Source organism: Brachypodium distachyon, chromosome 3 (assembly GCF_000005505.3).
Source record: "Brachypodium distachyon strain Bd21 chromosome 3, Brachypodium_distachyon_v3.0, whole genome shotgun sequence".
Taxonomy (NCBI): Eukaryota; Viridiplantae; Streptophyta; class Magnoliopsida; order Poales; family Poaceae; genus Brachypodium; species Brachypodium distachyon.
Window position 1 is genome coordinate 19,471,038 of NC_016133.3, and position 16,919 is coordinate 19,487,956.

Here is a 16,919-nt window from a genome sequence, read left to right on the forward strand (position 1 = left end):
AGAAGACGAGATATTTCACTGTGGACAGGCCCCATGTGTCCTGGCCGGTCTGACATTGCTTTAGGGTGTACTCAATCCTGACTCCTCTGCGTGCCTATAATGGGACATATTAAATCGATTGAGGGTTTTCCAATATTTTCCGCTAGGTCCTTGCACAGAATCCGACGCAGGAATGAGTGGTTCACACCGTGGGGCTAGATGGCTCCGGAGTCACAGACTCCGCGTTAGACCTGACCTGGATGCCCAACTGCTGACTTATTGAAGGAGATGTCAGCAGCACTCCTCTTCTTCGCCTCCGGCTCCAACCACAGGAGCACAAACTAATGGGCATAAGGCCAGATGCAAACTCAAAATGCAAAGTAGACTACTTCTTTACAGGGAAGGGACTCTCGCCCTGCTCAACGCCAGCCGTCGCTTGAGGAGAGGGGAGGAGCCGACTGGCCCTAGATGAGACAGGAGACAGGAGGGGGGGAGCAGAGATGCGTGGAAGTAGAGTTTCCGAAATCGTTTTTTGAGCCAGCCAATTTTCAATATTGCCATGAAATTTGTCAAGGAAAAGAGCGAACCATGTACCTTATGTACAGGAATGGGAGAGGGCGATTGAGCCTGCATGACACGATGGTTCAATAAAGCATTTAACAAAACTCAAGTATACAATATTCTGGGCCATCCTTCTCCACGTTATGTGATATACAAGGAGATGTGGAGCAACAAATGTGTACAGTCATTTTGCTCTAGTACGGAAACACCATTGGAAAAAAAAAGCACTCCAGGGCAGGCTGCCAAGGCCTATCCTGTCAGCACTGTAAAGATACCAGGGGTTCAACGAGGTTCTAATGCTTTGATGTTAGCACTGCAACGTTCAGATCATTGTGAGGAGTTGCCTCTGGACTGACTCAGCAGCCACTGTAAGCAATTTCCAGTTACTATGTAATAACTAACAAAAGCATTTCACATTTCCAGATTCCTTATTGCTTAATCCTTGGGAAGTGTGAGATCATCTGCAGAAGCTGCTCTTTTCCCACTGTAACGCTGACAAAACAAACCAGGTGTCAACATGAATGATATTAAGATTATGTCGGCAAGTAGTAGCAAGTAATTGAGATGACTATTATAGGTACCTGTTTTCCAAAGGTGAATGGAACATATCTGTATTTTACCATATGAAGAATCTGACGCTTCATTGTGACCGTAAACAACACCACCCAATAGAAAAGAAGGATAGGCCAAAACACAGGCACATCAAACACGCCGAAGAACGTCATGACAAAAGCAATGCAGAATGCTTTAACAATAGAATACCTGCAAAGGAGAAGACATTGTACAAGTGTTAGCCTGGAACACCAATGACTAGTCGTGTCCAACAACTTATCCAACTGAAACCAAAGTCAACTGTATCCTTCGAGGAAACCAGATGCACAGAAAAAACCAGCCAAAATGGCGGCATTCCTAGATTAATGTCCTTTTGGGTGCAAATAAAGCACATACCAACAAACAAGATCCTACTGAATGTTCCTTCCAAAGTAATCATTTATCAGTTCCTAACTGAAACGCATTTTATTTTTATGACATAAAAGGCACACAAACATAAACCTAGATCATTACACGTTTCACACGAAATTTCTAAGAACTTTCTGGAAATACAGATATGGCCAAGGATCATGAGGAATTATTATGGAACAAAAAGGATATGGTGGAAATCACATTTTACCAACCAGGAAACCACAAAATGCAATACAAGTGCTAAAATAAAAGTAGAAACTAATTGGTGGCAAGAGTGTTGAAGTCACTTGAATTCATATATGCTGCGATGAGCACATGGTTTGGTTGGTTCAAACAGCAAGCATACTCTGTACAGTACTCCCTCCAATCCATAATTCTTGATGCAACTAGACACGTCTTGGTGCGTAGATTCGTTCATTTTAGAAAGAACTTGCGTCAAGAATTATGGAACGGACGGGGTAGCAAGTTCTGCACTGTACAATCTACTATACGAGAGAATCAATGGTGATTACAGCATTATACTGGGCTGAGTTGAAGGATGCAAGCAGGCAGCCCTTGAAGCCCACATACAAGTATATTTAATTTAACCCTGTGTAGCAAAATATTACAATGGCTGACATTAAGTAACTTATATGCAGGCTGCTCACTTGCATCCTAGCTGAATAAATTCAACTGTTTCAAAAGTTATTAAACAGAAAACAACATTATTCAAGGAAGGGTTCAATAGAAATGAACTTTCTTTTTTGTAGATTTATCATCCAATTAAATATATTTTGTACTACCTCCGATCCATAATAAATGTCTTAAATCTAGTACAACTTTGTACTAAGTTAGTACAAAATCTGAGACACTTATTATGGATCGGAGGGAGTACAAAATATATTTAATTGGATGATAAATCTACAAAAAAGAAAGTTCATTTCTATTGAACCCTTCCTTGAATAATGTTGTTTTCTGTTTAATAACTTTTGAAATAGTTGAATTTATTCAGCTAGGATGCCCTTTGTGCTAACTCATATGAACAACCAAATTTAACTAAAGACAACCAAAGAGGCTGAATACTCATCTGTCAATGTCAAGTCAACCAAGAGGCGCTCCATGAAATCCCAATTGTGCGTGACAAATAAAAGTGTCTTAGTTTAATTGTGAGAGAGAAGGTTAGCATTGCATTGTCAAATTGGTTATAACTGCGAGACTAACATGAAATACCATCAAATTATCTTTAAAACATTATATAAAAGAGGTACTCTCTCCATTCCAAAATCTCATATTTTTTTGTTCTGTTGGTCAAACTGTATATGTTTGCTACCAATTTAAAAAGAATTATCAACTTTCATAATGCATATTTCTTGTTTAAAGTCATATCTTATATTTTTAAAGAAACTGATGGGTTAAAGTATCACACTGGAGACCGAGTCAATGTCCTAGAGAACAAGTACTTTGAATGAGAGGGAGTACAAAATTTGGCCATTTAAGGGAATGCAGAAGGATGCTGTTTAAGGATATTGACATGATTACCAAAGTGATGGTAAAGGGCATATAATCCAAGACATATAAAGTAGTAATGTAATGGAGGATAAAACATGGTAGGTGGTAGAGCACTTCCTAGTAAACATCATATCATTTTTGCAGAAGACTGTCTAGAAGTCTCTTAGAGCATCCCCAATGTGTGAACAAAAGGGACCTTAAGGAATACAAGTTCATGAGTAAGGGCCTGGGATTACTGTGTGGTTCCCAATGGTCGAAAGTTTGGGTGCATGGGGTTGGAAGCTCAATTTCATAGAGTTGAAGTCTATTTCAGGGCAAGCCTTAAGTCTGGTCAAATTTCTTAAATCACTTAAACAATCACACGATACCTGGAACCTAATAACTCATCCGTTAACCCTCCAATCCCTATGCCTCTCTCAGTTTCTCTCTGTTGTTACGCCTAAGGTGAACATAATTTTAATTGATTATTTTGTAATATATCTTAATTCATTAAGATGTGTTATCGAATTCAAATTTGTATTTTAATTTCAATATGTATATCTTTGTTTTTTAGATTGGATATTTTCTGACAGAACTTTGAACAGGGTCCTAAAAAACTTGGGTCCCAGATTGCAGCTCCCAAGGAAACCAATAGAAGTCACATACCAACAACTAAGTTCAACTGTCTGCACCCACTGAAATCACAAAGGACAAATGAGCGCTCACCCGAACTACCAACACACTGAACATAAAAAGGGAACATAGCCACAAAATGAGTACATAACAATCAGCCCTGCTTAACTGCACAAGAGTTTTGCAGGATTCAGCTCAGTCCCAACTAAATACCCAAAAAATTCCACAATTCAAGCAAGAAGAAATTGGCTTCCTCAGGACTGCACATGCCGACCCAAGTACCGAGTATCAAATTTTACCCATCTCCCCTCGCATATTATCAAGATCTCGAGTTCCCAGCATTGATAGAAAAAAATCGACAGATCTCACAGCATTTACTCTTCCCTTTCTCTATAACACACCTCAAATCTCACCAGAAACGCTCAACGATCCTAGCAATCCACCAAAGATTCCACCCTTGGACTCAATTCATCTATAGCACAGACGGAGAAGATCCTTCTGTGACACATCAAGCAAGAAAGAAGAACGCATGTATACTCCAGTTCCTCTAAATCACACAGACAAAAGATTCCACAGCCGCAATTGGATCCGGATTACGCAAGTGAGACTGTGAGAGCAAGGGATCGCACCAGAACTTGAACTCCGGGAGGCGGCGGACGAAGGGGCGGAACTCGTCCGAGGCGCGGGTGGGGAGCGCGGGGCCCTCACCGAGCACCTCAGCGACCTCGGGGTCGACTTGCGGCGAGAGGAAGGCGATGAGGAGGTTTAGGATGTAGATGCCGAGGGCGTAGGTCACGATGTAGTAGCCGCCGACGAACCACGCGCGCAGCGCGTACACGAGCACCACCCCGGCGAGGCCCAGCCACCGCCGCCCGACGTGCGGCGTGGACCGGTCAAGCAGGTGCTGGAACCGCCGGGATGCCGTGGCGACCGCCGCCGACACCGCGGCGGCGGGGCCCCCGCCGTCGCCAGCGCCGATGGAGGCGGCAGCCGGCGCGTGGGCGGGGACGGCGGCCGCGGGGGCGGTGGAGGAGGAGGGGTCCATCATGGTGGCGTCGGCGCGAGCTGGGGTGGGGGATCTCGTGCAGCAACGCCCCCCCCTTGGTGTGGGAAAGCCTCTCTGTCGATGCAGCCTGATGTGACGATGTCAGCACGAACTTCTCTTTTTACCAAACAACCCCTGAGATCCGTCAGAAAACAGAAAGAGATATTTCATTGACATTGAGTAGCTTGTTGAACATTTTTCTTTCAAAACTTATCTTCGCTCAATACAAAACAAACTGACAGTTTCAACATCAACAATGTCTCCATGGTACAGCTTTGATCACAACTTGTATTATGGTATATTTATATAGTCTAACAAAATTATGATATTGATACAATATATTTAGACATAAATCAACACGGATGACTCTAAGGTAGTGTTTGGTTGCTCCAATATAGTGGAATCAACCGGAATGGTTCTAGTTTTTAGCAGCATTCATCATTCTCATTTTGGTTTCTAGAATATATGAAACTGGAATGGAATCATTTAGTTTTACAAAAGAGAATATTCTCCTACTATGCCTAACCATCTCATTTTTTTAAAATTATATACTCCCTCCGTCTCATATTAAGTGATTATCTATTACATGTATCTAGACGTTTTTTAGACATAGATACATCCGTATTTGGACAAATTTGAGTCACATAATATGGGACGGAGGGAATAGGAATCATTTGGTTCCAAGTGAAACTGGTGGTTGCAAGTGTTTGGTTACTGCAATATAAAAAACTAGAACCGTTTGTTCCATCTCACCTTGCTCTGCCACCAAAAATTACCTAAATGTCCTTTCTTTTGGCCGAGAAGAGATTTACCACGAGGGGTTCTCCAAATTGGAAATTTCAGTAGGACTACAACATGTGGATTGGTTTGTTCGAGCAAAATCTTTACCCCCATAAAATAATTAATTGGGACAATGGTTTTTATTTTTGCCTTTTTACTAAAATGCTAGTCCCTCCGATCAGAATTACTTGTCGAAATATTACATATATATAGACGCTTTTTACACATAGATACATACTTATTTGGGCAAGTTTGAGACAAGTAATACCGGTCGGAGGGAGTATGTGATTTTGCCTACAAAAATAGCTTAATATGTGAACATGGTCTTTTCGCTTAAAAATATCTTAGTATCTTTACTCGGGGAGCTCTAATTTTTTTCCCGTGCAAGTAGACATATGCCGCATACTTGTATGTTTCCATCGCTAAATACGTTGATTTATGATACGTGTAAAAATCACAAATCTATGGATATACAATAGTACTCCCTCCGCTCCATAATAAGTGTCTAAGGTTTGAGAGGTTTTAGTACAACTTTGTACTCTCTCCGTTCCTAAATACTTGTCGTTGTTTTAGTGCAAACTTGAATTAAAACAGCGACAAGTATTTAGGAACGGAGGGAGTACTAACTTTATACTAAATCTGTGACACTTATTATCTATCGGTGGATATTGCAGATCCATTCTAATTCTATGTTTTTTTAGTTCAAAATCAACAATTTTTCATAATGAAAATTCAGACACATAACATACACTCATATGTACATGCATTTTTTTTTTCATGATTGTTTGAAACTTTAAAATATGATTTTACTTGCAAGAGAAGATCAACAGCTCCTAGCGCCATGGACCCAAAGGCAGTTTTTTCACGACGAAGCTGTACGTTTTGCAAATTTGCGGTGTACTTAGATTTGTCTAAATATGAATGTATCTATATGCTAAAATACGTCTAGATACATGTAATAGAACTTCACTTAATATGGGACGGAGTGAGTATTTTTTAACTTCATAGTGCGCAGCGTAGCCAAAGCAAACATAAGATGTCTTCAAAAGCAACTATATAGAAGAGTAGCATGCAGAATGGCTAGAAAGATTAGATTTCACATACTCCCTCTGTCCAATAAAAGATGTCTCACGTTTGTCAAAATTTGAATGTATCTAGACATAACTTAGCGTATAGATGCATTCAAATTTAGTTAAAGTTGAGACATCTTTTGTTGTACGGAGGGAGTAAAAAAGATAATCAGATTATTCAAAACTGAACGCAAAATGTTCTCTTAAACATCAGATTATTCGAAACTCAATGCAGAAGTCCTCTTAAATGCAGAGAACCGTTGCTTTAGAACAGCACATATATGTCAACATCATCCTGATCCTGGTTTACAGGTATTATACTATTTATTGCCCAGAACATGAGTGTCGCCTTGCAGCAAGGCTCGTTTTTGTTGTCTTGGGTCAAAAGTGGCATGCAGTGCAGTGGGGTCATATGCGCCCCAGCCGCCCGGCGCTAACCAGGTGGAGGTGATACGACTGCATCAGAAGAAAATGTCTAAATGACAGGCGAACACAGAAACCTGTGAAGGAAGAATCCCACAAGGAATACAACTACAGCAGAGAACAGATGACTCTTATACATGCCCAATTCAAGACTCGTGCAATAGAAGTTCCGAGGGACTTCTTCAGTGTGTAGAATAATGAAGTGCAGGACCAATTTGTTACTTGCTCCCTCCTATGCAGCAATCACTTTGGCAGCTTCGCGCTTTGCTGCAAACTCTAATTCCTCCTGTGTGAAGGGAAGTGGCTTCGTCGGGGCAGGTAGTCGGCCAATGCTATCGGTCCTGTCCCGTTGCTTTGGTGGCGGCCTTGCTGCTTTTGGTATAAGGCGGCCCTTCTTTGCAAACCACTCAGGTTTGAGAAGTGCCCTGAATCCAAGCTTGTTGTAATACACCAATCTTACCGTTCCGCCAGCTGCTTCAACTGCAGCTTTTGCCCTTGCGGTCGCCCTTGATACCTGGCAATTTGCATTCATGTACTCTTTTAGAACTGAGAAGCGATTCATGAATTCCAACAACATCATGAAAGAATGACAGAATTTCAAATTTGGATATAAAATATCAAATCCAATCCACCGCTGCAATATTGCTAGAAGAAACCTAACATAGGTAACCGGTCTTGTAAGTAGGAAAGCAATATCTCTTAATAACCAAAGAACATGCTAAAATGCATTAGCAAAGAAATATGTTGGTTCCTTAGTCATAGGCTCGCCCATTTCATGCTTATATATTATATTGGTTGGAACATGCCAAACGATATTGATAATGACGAAAAGCAATACTTACTATATTTGTAAGATGAACTGTGTATGATCACAAGCTATGGACAGACAAGTCACGTAAGGAAATAACTAAATAATCTCATCCCGTGATCTCAGTCCAATGGATTGATAACACTCTACGGAACAGATCCATTCACAAGTTTGAATTGTGTGTTCATCACATGCATCAAGAAACAGAATATAGGCCTAGAAGGGAAAGGCCAAACGCTCATTTCGGACTTTGAGAACATGCACGTCAGGCTTGAAATGGTCAAGAAACTCTATACCACTTATGATTAAATGCAAATATTCATTTAGCTAGCTTATGCTTGCCTCAAGGTGAATTGGCCACTTGATTTCTTCTGCTCCACGGCCCATTAACCGAATCCCATCTTTTATTTGCTTTCCGATGGCACTTGTATCCTGGTAAAGTGATAAGTTCATGTCATAAAGAAATACGCCAGAAACACAGCTAGTTCAAATAAATGATTGTATATACCTTCAGTGTCTTCATTGTGATCAATTCAGAAGAGTCAATTTTTCCAGCATTGATGAGCTTTGCAATTTTCCCCAGTCCACATGGCTGACAAGAGAAAATTACTAACGTCACATTTTGCCCTAGGTGCATTGCAATCAAAATTCGAACTTTAAGCACAACCACAATTATTATCAATGAAATGATAACTTATTGAATTTGTTATACAGTGAACGTTCAGCTGCCCAAATAAACACCAAGTTCCACCTTTATTTTGTAGATAATAGGGATGCAAACAGGATCCCACATATATCCAGCTTCTAGGCCAACCTCCAAATCTTCAAGTAAAATTTTGAGCAAAAATTTTAAACTAGCAAGTCAATTAAGAGGGATCCTGCTTGCATCCCTAGATGTTGAAGTCACACATTAGCATTGATCAAATAGCATACAGAATGCGGAATGCAGTCACATGATAGATTAGCGACATGTACATTACGTATCATGCAGAAATACTCCCTCCGTCCTGAAATAAGTGACGTGGATTTGTACAAGAATCTATACAAATCCATGTCACTTATTTCAGGGCGGAGGGAGTGCAATTTTAGGAAAGTGGAAGAATGCAATGCCAAATGAAAAGTTACTTCTCTGCCAAGCTATAGATTATGTGACATGATATAACTTATAACAACAAGACAGGTCCTTCTATTGTGAATTATGATTAATGAAAACTACCAGTGGGTGACAGGTAAACTGAAGGCTGGACAAGATCTATGGTTGAGGGCAGGAAATCTTTGCAACCAATGTGTGCTAATTGACGCTGCTGCTATAGATTATGTGCTAATCTTTGCAACCAATTCCATACACAAGCCACGGAACCAATTTGATGAATGCGCATCCTTGGCACCTCATGCACATCCACCACTGCCCACATATACCTTATGCTTGCTCAGAAAAAACTAGAATATATATAGCACAGCACAGACATGCAAATATGATGAAATGTTCGCATCCAAGCCAAGTCTTTTCACGCCAGAAGCTCATACTGCAGAAGCTTCGCTGTAGCAGAACCTATGCCATATATACGAAACCATAATCTCTTCCTGCCATGTATCTTCTCAGTTCTTTCTGTGCTATCCGAGCATAATATGTCCATGTTTCCAAAGCTCCTAGTTCCTTCAAATGCCAGGTCAAAATCCACTATCCCCATGGCTCATGTCAAAAGTATGTCTACACCCAACCACATTCCCCATAATTTCGAGCATATTTTTATAAGATTGCTGCCTTTGACATCTTTTATCACATTGTTGTACAATGAGAAATAAAATGCTCTGAAGGTCACTTAAGAATTCGTTCACCTAATTGAGATACATGAAGGGAACAAAATTCTTATCATGGTAGCAATCGCACCGCAACATGTCAGCTCTGTGCACAGAACATAGGTCGAGCACCTTATGTGCAGACAAAGCTGTTCCATACAAGTATACGACATTCAATCAAGCAGCATTAAAGGAGACAATTCAACTAGAGCACATTCATAGGAATCAAGGCTGAGGAATGTGTTTTTTTTTTTTTGCGGGTAAGAGGAATGTGGTTTTTTGATCAAACAGAACAGCACAGAGCAACGTAAATCGCAAACAGGAGAGGTCACATTGCCGCGAAGATAGCATTGGAACGGGGAGAGCGAGAGAGGCTGGGACCTGGAACGTGAGCGAGAAGCGGTTCTTGAAGCCGCGGCGTGGGAGGCGGCGGCGCAGCGGGGTCTGGCCGCCCTCGAAGCCGAACCGAGCGGTGCCGCGCGCCTTCTGGCCCTTGTGCCCGCGCCCCGCGGTCTTGCCCTTCCCGGAGCCGATCCCGCGGCCCTTGCGGGTCTTCTGCTTCGTCGCCCCCGGGTTGTCGCGGAGGTCATTTAGCCGCAGCAGGCTCCCCACCGTCCGCAGCGGCCGCTGCGCTTTCGGCGCCCGTGCCGCTGGCGCCGCCGCGGCCTGGGTGGCGTAGAAGTATGATGCGAGCCTTGGGGCCGGCAGGAGGTGGGTGGGTGGGGTTGGAAGAGGGTGCCGTTGCGGCTGTGGGAGGCGGCGGGCGAGCACGGCGACGGTGGGGGTGCTGCGGAGCAGCTGGGAGGCGCGGCGCAACATGGCTGCTGGTGTGGGCTGGCGGCCGGCTTCCTCCGCCGGGTTGGGTGCGCGAGGGGTTTAGGGTTCTTTCGGTCTTTCTTTCGGACTGTTCTGCGATGCGGTGTGCCGGTGCGCCAGCGACTGAGACTTGGCCATGGCCCGCGAGTCAGTAGCTCCATTGCACCCGGGACCCAGCACAGCAGTACTGGAAGAGCCGAAGAGGAGTGCTGTTTTCCGGTGACTGAGACGCCACCGAGATCAGGATCAGCTCTTCCAATTTTGACATTTTGCAAAGCACTAGCGAGTGTCCTTGCAATTTTAAGCATGTCTTTTCATTTTCATTTCTCTTCAATTTTTAGTACTCCCTTCGGTCGGAATTACTTGTCGAAATATTACATGTATTTAGACGCTTTTTACACATAGATACATTCGTATTTGGGCAAAATTTGAGATAAGTAATACCGGTCGGAGGGAGTACTAGTATCTTCTTTTATAGGGCACTCAAACAGATGCCATGGTCTATCTATATAAACATGCGCGTCCAATATATAATCCATGTACATTGCATCATATAAAATCCACTGACACAATAAATTATAATTAGTTGAAGAAATATTACAATTCAACCCCACTTTAAAGCGATACTTAAAGACAACTACTCGGCAATATTACTACAAGTATATTACATGCTCATTCGTAATAGACTGAGCAGCCTTTGAATGTCCAATAACTCGTCGAATGAAAAAAGGTGCTACTTCAGAATATCGATCTTTGCAGGAGGCAGAAAAGGTATTGTAAATAGAAAAAATAAATTCCAGCAGATTAGAGAGGGAGAGACAAACGAGCAGACCATGTCCCTTTCTGCCGCTTATTAGCAGGGAGCAGTTTGTATAATACGTCATGTGAACAGCACAAAGCAAGCATCCTTCCATCTCACTCGCCCTTGACATCGAACCTGAAGTTTTCTTTTCCACGGCATGTTTGAATAGAATCTCATGTGAATTCACAATCATAGGTACCTGGAAAGAAATTATAGGTGCCTGAGAAAGGCATGGCATATGATTTAGCTGGTGGTTAAATTCAAGATTTCTGCAGGATGCAGAGCTGCAATCATTAATTATCTTGATTCCCACGCATGTAGTAGAATTTAAAGCAAGCATACACAAGACTCGTATGAACTACACATGGTTTCAAGGAATAATGAAATCCCAATTAGTACTAAGGTTAATATAGAAGTGATCTATGTCTAATACAAAGATGGCAAACAATACGTTAGTTAAAGAGGTAAATGCACCGTCAGTCTATTAACTTGGCACGCATGTGCAGATTAGTCATCGTACTTGCAAAATGCTAAATTCGAGTGTTACAACTTGACACGTATGAGCGCGCGAGGTGAAAACTACGAATTCATATATTTCGATGCTGACGTGGACGAAAACGATTCGATTTATTTAGAAAGACACCCAAAATTAATAATATGGAAGGGGGTAAATTGCAAAATTGTGACTTTTTTTTTCTTCCTCCAAATCCCTCACACGAGGCCATCCCAGGCCGAGGCGGCCGACCTCCTGCAGCGCCACGACCACCGTCGTTGCCACCGTAGATGGCTGACAGGACGCTGATGGCACACTCCAGACTGCGAACGTACATCCCCTCCACGACCCGTGCACCGGCGTTCCGAGGACCTCCCTCCCACCGGCAACCGAGCATCAAGGTCTTTAAAATGAGCTCTGAGAAATCAAAGTATGTTCAGCTGTAGTGCCAAAATATCAAAGTATGTTCAGGTTGTTCAAGTGTTTAAAATGATCTCTAAGAAATCAAAGTATGTTCAGTTATGCAGCTCTGTAAAAAAAAACCTGCCTTTCAGAACCATGACCATATCTCTGAAGTTTGAACTCTGAAAGTGTCATTTGGTCATCATTTCTGCAATCAAATGCTCCGGTGACCAGGTCACTATCAAAGGAATCTGCACACAGGAAAGTATTATGTCCTCATCGACAGTAAGTCAGCCAATAAGACTTCTAAGCTAAGATGCCAATGCAAATACGTACAACACATGTTTCGGCCAGAACCCACCAAAGCATCTATTCCATCCAAGTAACTGCATAGTTTTCAGACTTTGGGTGATTCCACTGCAGTATGTTACAGAAAATATAATGAGGTGAAATTGTATACCTGTTGCACATGCCTAATATTGTAATATATTTTCCTGAGAAACAAAGGACCTTGTAACTGGAGAATCACAACTCAACTCAAACCCAGTCAGGATGTCATCACTTTTTAAGTCATGTACTTTAGGCTGTGAAATCCTCAAGTTTAAATCAATGATGTCTTCATCAACCACTGCCGAGATACGTTCCACTACGATATGGTCGGGTATTGGTTTTCTGGTATAAATTTATGACGTGGACTGCTCTAGTAAACTACGAAACACGGATACGGCTTTGAACTGCCGTATCCGTATCGGATACAGCATGGATACGGGGATACGTCCGAATACTCCCATACGTATTTTGCCCGTATTGAATTATTTTTTGATCTAAAATAATTAAAAAAATATCCGATACGTGAGGGATACCTCCCGATACTTGTGGGATACGGGAAACTCAACACTAGAAGAAGCCCTTCTCTGTTCAGGCAGAATGGTTGATTGATTTCTTGACTTCTCTTCTCCAGTTCTCTCTTTCTCAGCCCAGGTCAGCCATGGCAAGATGAGCGTCAGTTTCAGTTGGGAGCTCGAGCTCGAGCAGTGCATAGAACTGGGGAACAATCTGGCAATGCAGTACCATTTTGTACTACTTCTCATATAAAAAACTTTATTTTTTATATTTTTTATTATTTAACATATATATAGAAACGTATCCCCGTATCTATGTTTTTCAAAAATTGACGTATCGCGGTATCCCGTATCACGTATCCGATGCGTATCAACGTATCTAGTAAATAGACTTAATATAGAGAGAGCTCAAATAGTACCCTCATTCTCAGTCTCAGGTAGAACATCTCTATCATAGGAAGTGGAGTCAAAATGAGTAACAGCTTCCCTTCCATTGAAGCGAACAGCTGCCCTGTCATATGCTCTACAAAACTGACAAATGAAAGTGAGAGACTGTTCAAGTTCATAACGAATAGGAACATATCAACCATAGAAGTACACAGTACTACTAACAGTACCTTGCTGCTTCAATTTCACTATCAAACAACCCAAGATAGATGTACCTGCGCAAATGATCACCTCTGAGTGGGTATGACATGCTGATCTACCCTACCCTCCGGATCTACAAGCAAAATAATAGATTTTCGGATTAGTAAAAAGAGAAAGGAAATAGAACAGAAAGCTCTTGACATATATCCAAGGAGAGAAGAATAATATATCTTCAGCCTGTAACTTGAAGGGAGAGAGTCCATGTGCCTATGGTCTGATTCCGAAGGAAGGGACTCCATGTGCCTAATCTTCGTGTACGTTGTCTTCCCATTCCAAGCGAGCAGTAATTTGCTCGACAATCCAGTCAAACAAATGGGCATAAATTGACTTCGTTAGAGCACCACTTGCATCAATGGCCTAATTTAAGTAGAAATGTTAAGTAAAAACCCAAGAGGAAAAAAAGCAATTGTTGACCGACAGTCCCATATAGATAAATTTCCTAGGTAACTCATACATGGGTTAATGTCAGCCTTTAAACAATATTTTCCTTTCCAGCTTGGATTTTACAAGTTGAGAGAGCAATAACCAATCAAGGAAGACTGCAACCTAACAACTTTGCTGCAATAGACAACCCCGTGAAGACATTAAACAATATTAGTACAGTGCCTGTGTGTTGCCACGATCTTTGAGTTCTTTTCATTTTCACATTATACAGTAAATATAGTCCAGTCGTTTATTGGCACGGATGGGCGTTGTCAAGAAGTACGACCGTCTTATCACGTGTGGTGATAGTTAAGACTCAATCTATACCAGAATGCTAGCAATCTCGAGAACCAAACCACGAGAGTAAGTATTACCTCTTCCTGAAGACCTGAACATGTCTAAACATTCGTGCGTAACCATCTTGATCTAATACACATATGCTACCCCAGAATCAATATTTCTGAATTTAAACACCGACGGTTAACGAGTAAGGTAGGGGCTACGCGACAGAAAATCTTAATTATGATCATCGACTGGAAAAAAAACTATTACCTTGGTGATATTGTTCTTTGGCGTGACCGCGTGAGGTACTAATGAAGCTTGATCAATCATTCAAATATTAATGTGTGTGTTGTCGTTGAGCTGCAGCCTGTAGACCCTGGTCCTTTATATCCTACCTAGTGGTCAGCTGACAGCAGCCCATGGTCTTGTAGTTGGAGACATCAGGAGTTAAAAGGTAGATTTGTGCCGTATATACACATACGGATTAGTATTTGTATCCGTGTAGATTAGGAAATTAAGAATTGTTGATGAGCTTGGTTTGGGCCCTGAAGCAGGATGCAGGCTACCAGGCCGACGTAGGCGGACGTGGGAAGCTCGCTTGGCCCAGAAAATAGTAGTCGGCTTGGACTCCGATCGTGCTGGCTTGGCCCAGAAAAACAGGAGTCCTTCGCCCGACGTTCGTACTCGCTCGCCAATGCAAATTTTCGTGAGGTACGAAACCAATGACGGAAACCTTACTTTCTTTATTATTAGGGATAGAGTAGTTCAATGAATTCAACAATTTTATGGGAATTCATCAAAATTGTAGACTGACACATGAGTTGCAGCATGGTTTTAGATGAAACCAACCCCCAAAATCAAATCAAGACAGACAAGAACGGCTCGGTGCTCCAGAAGTCCGGACTCACCGTGAGGATGAGACTGAATCAAGGACCGGGGGAATCACGGCGTCGGCGCATGTCGAGCGAAGCGCCCGGTCCCGTGCCTCCTGTGAGGATGAGACGGCGGCGGGTCGCGATCGGAATTCCTGATCACGTGCGGGGCTCGGCAGCGGTGGCGGGTCGCGATCGGAATGCCTGGTCACGTGTGGGGGGATTGGCGGCGGCGGCGGCGCCTCATCGCGTGGCTCTAACGGCGGCCGCGGATCGCAGGTAGCGGGCGAGGCGCGCTGAGGCGCGGCAGAGGAGGGTCGCGGAGGGAGGAGGCGGCGGCATTAGGGGAAGGGAAGGAGGACGGGGTGGGTTGCGGGGCAGAGGTGGGCCGCGGTGGTAGGAGGCAGCAGTGGACGCATGGGAAGGGCAGGAGGAGGCGGCGTTGGGGGCTGGATGGGTGAGGAGAAAACGAAGAAAAAAACGGTTCGGGGGGCCGAAAGATTCTCCTGCGGGGTGAAATTTCAGCCTTAACGGATAATCACTAAGCGCACACGGTTAGTAAGTAATCCGTGTTTACTGAGCCTGATTGTGAGGCTATTAGTACTCCGTGTACGTTCAGTGGGGTGGACGTTGGGATGAATATGTCGGTGCTTTTATAAGTAGTAAAGATTTAGCGATGAAATAGTGTGCACAAGTTTCAAGAGCCACATGAGGTGTTTACCTAACTAGATAATGTAAAACCTATTTTTATTTTTTTGAGAGAAACAGATTAAACTTAATGTCCCTCAATGATGTGACCGATGCCCGTTGCAAAGTAGACTCCGCAAGTGATGTTGTGACGTTGAAGCAACGAGAAAAAAACCAAAAGCGCGAGCAAATAAGAGCCACATGAACTACTGCCTATATGGAGTAAGCCGTGGCGCTACGTATAGACGGGAGTAACCGGTGGAGCATCCAATCCAATGGGACAGGGTAGTCCAGCAGTTTATATACGTTTATTTACTTAGAACTTTATATTTTATTTATGGTGTACATTTCTATTATAGTTTTGTCATCCACAATATTGTTCTGCAAAAAGAAATATCTTTCACGACACTATATGTTTTTAAGTGCATAGATAATATAATGTGTGAAGCTCTGTGGAAGGATATCTGATTCTTGTTATATACTCCATACGAATGCAAAAAAACCTAGATTAGGGGCAAAGCAATAAAATTGCGTATAAGCACTGGTTGGACCAACCTGCGTTTTTTTCTTAACAGAGTTTGAACCAACAAATAGACACGATAAACAATTCATAGGTATTATTCTGCAATCTTCACGATAAACAATTCATAGGTATTATTCTGCAATCTTCACGGTCAGTTGTCTCATTTGTGGTGCAAGTGCACATCTTCATTCACGCAACACCACAAAAACTAATACTACCATGAAATCCAACTGAAGTCATTAGCAAAACCACTAAGGTGCACAACTTAAACACTTCAAGCTCCGCCTCCACGAATGAAGACCATTGGCTTCCTCTATTAAGATGTCCACGATAAGATCGAACCTCATTTGCATATCTGAAGTCATCATTGAGAAATAGCACAGTGTTAACATGCATGCCATGTCATCCATGGGCTAACCCTTCTTCTTCGTGTCATCCTTGAACTCGCCATGTTGTTAGTTCACATCATGTCGTATCCTCATCTTGGGTCCAAACTTACATAACTAGTCAGAAGGCAATTTTATATCAACCCCTGCTTGTGCAAGACATCAGCTCGTGACCTCATGTGTGACTGTATAGGTTGCGAAACACCCTTTTGAA

At 42.5% G+C, this 16,919-nt stretch overlaps 3 protein-coding genes across 16 annotated transcripts; all 3 read right to left on the minus strand.

The window, feature by feature from the left end:
• Positions 1–607: 607 nt before the first annotated feature.
• Positions 608–4,738, minus strand: LOC100827800 (protein RER1A). Its single transcript, XM_003573640.4, has 3 exons — positions 4,233–4,738; positions 1,122–1,302; positions 608–1,032 (listed from the first exon to the last, which is right to left on the minus strand). The coding sequence occupies exons 1-3, from the start codon at positions 4,649–4,651 to the stop codon at positions 976–978; spliced, it is 657 nt and encodes a 218-aa protein (XP_003573688.1). The 5' UTR covers positions 4,652–4,738; the 3' UTR covers positions 608–975.
• Positions 4,739–6,683: 1,945 nt separating this feature from the next.
• LOC100828109 (50S ribosomal protein L15) lies at positions 6,684–10,448 on the minus strand. The gene is made up of 4 exons (XM_003573641.4): positions 9,911–10,448; positions 8,238–8,321; positions 8,072–8,161; positions 6,684–7,435 (listed from the first exon to the last, which is right to left on the minus strand). The coding sequence occupies exons 1-4, from the start codon at positions 10,346–10,348 to the stop codon at positions 7,154–7,156; spliced, it is 894 nt and encodes a 297-aa protein (XP_003573689.1). The 5' UTR covers positions 10,349–10,448; the 3' UTR covers positions 6,684–7,153.
• A 1,067-nt stretch (positions 10,449–11,515) lies between these two features.
• LOC100825522 (AP2/ERF and B3 domain-containing transcription factor ARF14-like) lies at positions 11,516–15,587 on the minus strand. Of its 14 annotated transcripts, none has more exons than XM_010236276.2 (6): positions 15,146–15,587; positions 13,740–13,889; positions 13,502–13,605; positions 13,304–13,407; positions 12,188–12,293; positions 11,516–12,057 (listed from the first exon to the last, which is right to left on the minus strand). In XM_010236276.2, the coding sequence occupies exons 3-6, from the start codon at positions 13,579–13,581 to the stop codon at positions 11,859–11,861; spliced, it is 489 nt and encodes a 162-aa protein (XP_010234578.1). In that variant the 5' UTR covers positions 13,582–13,605; positions 13,740–13,889; positions 15,146–15,587; the 3' UTR covers positions 11,516–11,858. The 14 variants fall into 14 exon arrangements, 7 of the variants coding, with proteins under 7 accessions (XP_010234578.1, XP_010234580.1, XP_010234577.1 ...); XM_010236278.2 differs by having other exon boundaries at positions 13,547–13,605; positions 13,717–13,889; XM_010236275.2 differs by having other exon boundaries at positions 13,717–13,889.
• Positions 15,588–16,919: the final 1,332 nt, after the last annotated feature.

Bases quoted from the DNA above. Each gene is read 5' to 3' on its own strand.
- LOC100828109 (XM_003573641.4), bottom strand. From the start codon at position 10,348: ATGTTGCGCCGCGCCTCCCAGCTGCTCCGCAGCACCCCCACCGTCGCC. The intron at 8,322-9,910 runs GTCCCAGCCTCT...TTCTCTTGTCAG, and splicing joins GCTTCTCGCTCACGTTCCAG to CCATGTGGACTGGGGAAAAT. The intron at 8,162-8,237 runs GTATATACAATC...TCACTTTACCAG, and splicing joins TCACAATGAAGACACTGAAG to GATACAAGTGCCATCGGAAA.
- LOC100827800 (XM_003573640.4), bottom strand. From the start codon at position 4,651: ATGATGGACCCCTCCTCCTCCACCGCCCCCGCGGCCGCCGTCCCCGCC. The intron at 1,303-4,232 runs GTGCGATCCCTT...TCTCCTTTGCAG, and splicing joins CTCCCGGAGTTCAAGTTCTG to GTATTCTATTGTTAAAGCAT. The intron at 1,033-1,121 runs GTACCTATAATA...TTGTTTTGTCAG, and splicing joins CATTCACCTTTGGAAAACAG to CGTTACAGTGGGAAAAGAGC.
- LOC100825522 (XM_010236276.2), bottom strand. From the start codon at position 13,581: ATGTCATACCCACTCAGAGGTGATCATTTGCGCAGGTACATCTATCTT. The intron at 13,408-13,501 runs GTACTGTTAGTA...TCAGTTTTGTAG, and splicing joins AGTGAAATTGAAGCAGCAAG to AGCATATGACAGGGCAGCTG. The intron at 12,294-13,303 runs GTACTATTTGAG...TCCTGTGTGCAG, and splicing joins ACCTGAGACTGAGAATGAGG to ATTCCTTTGATAGTGACCTG.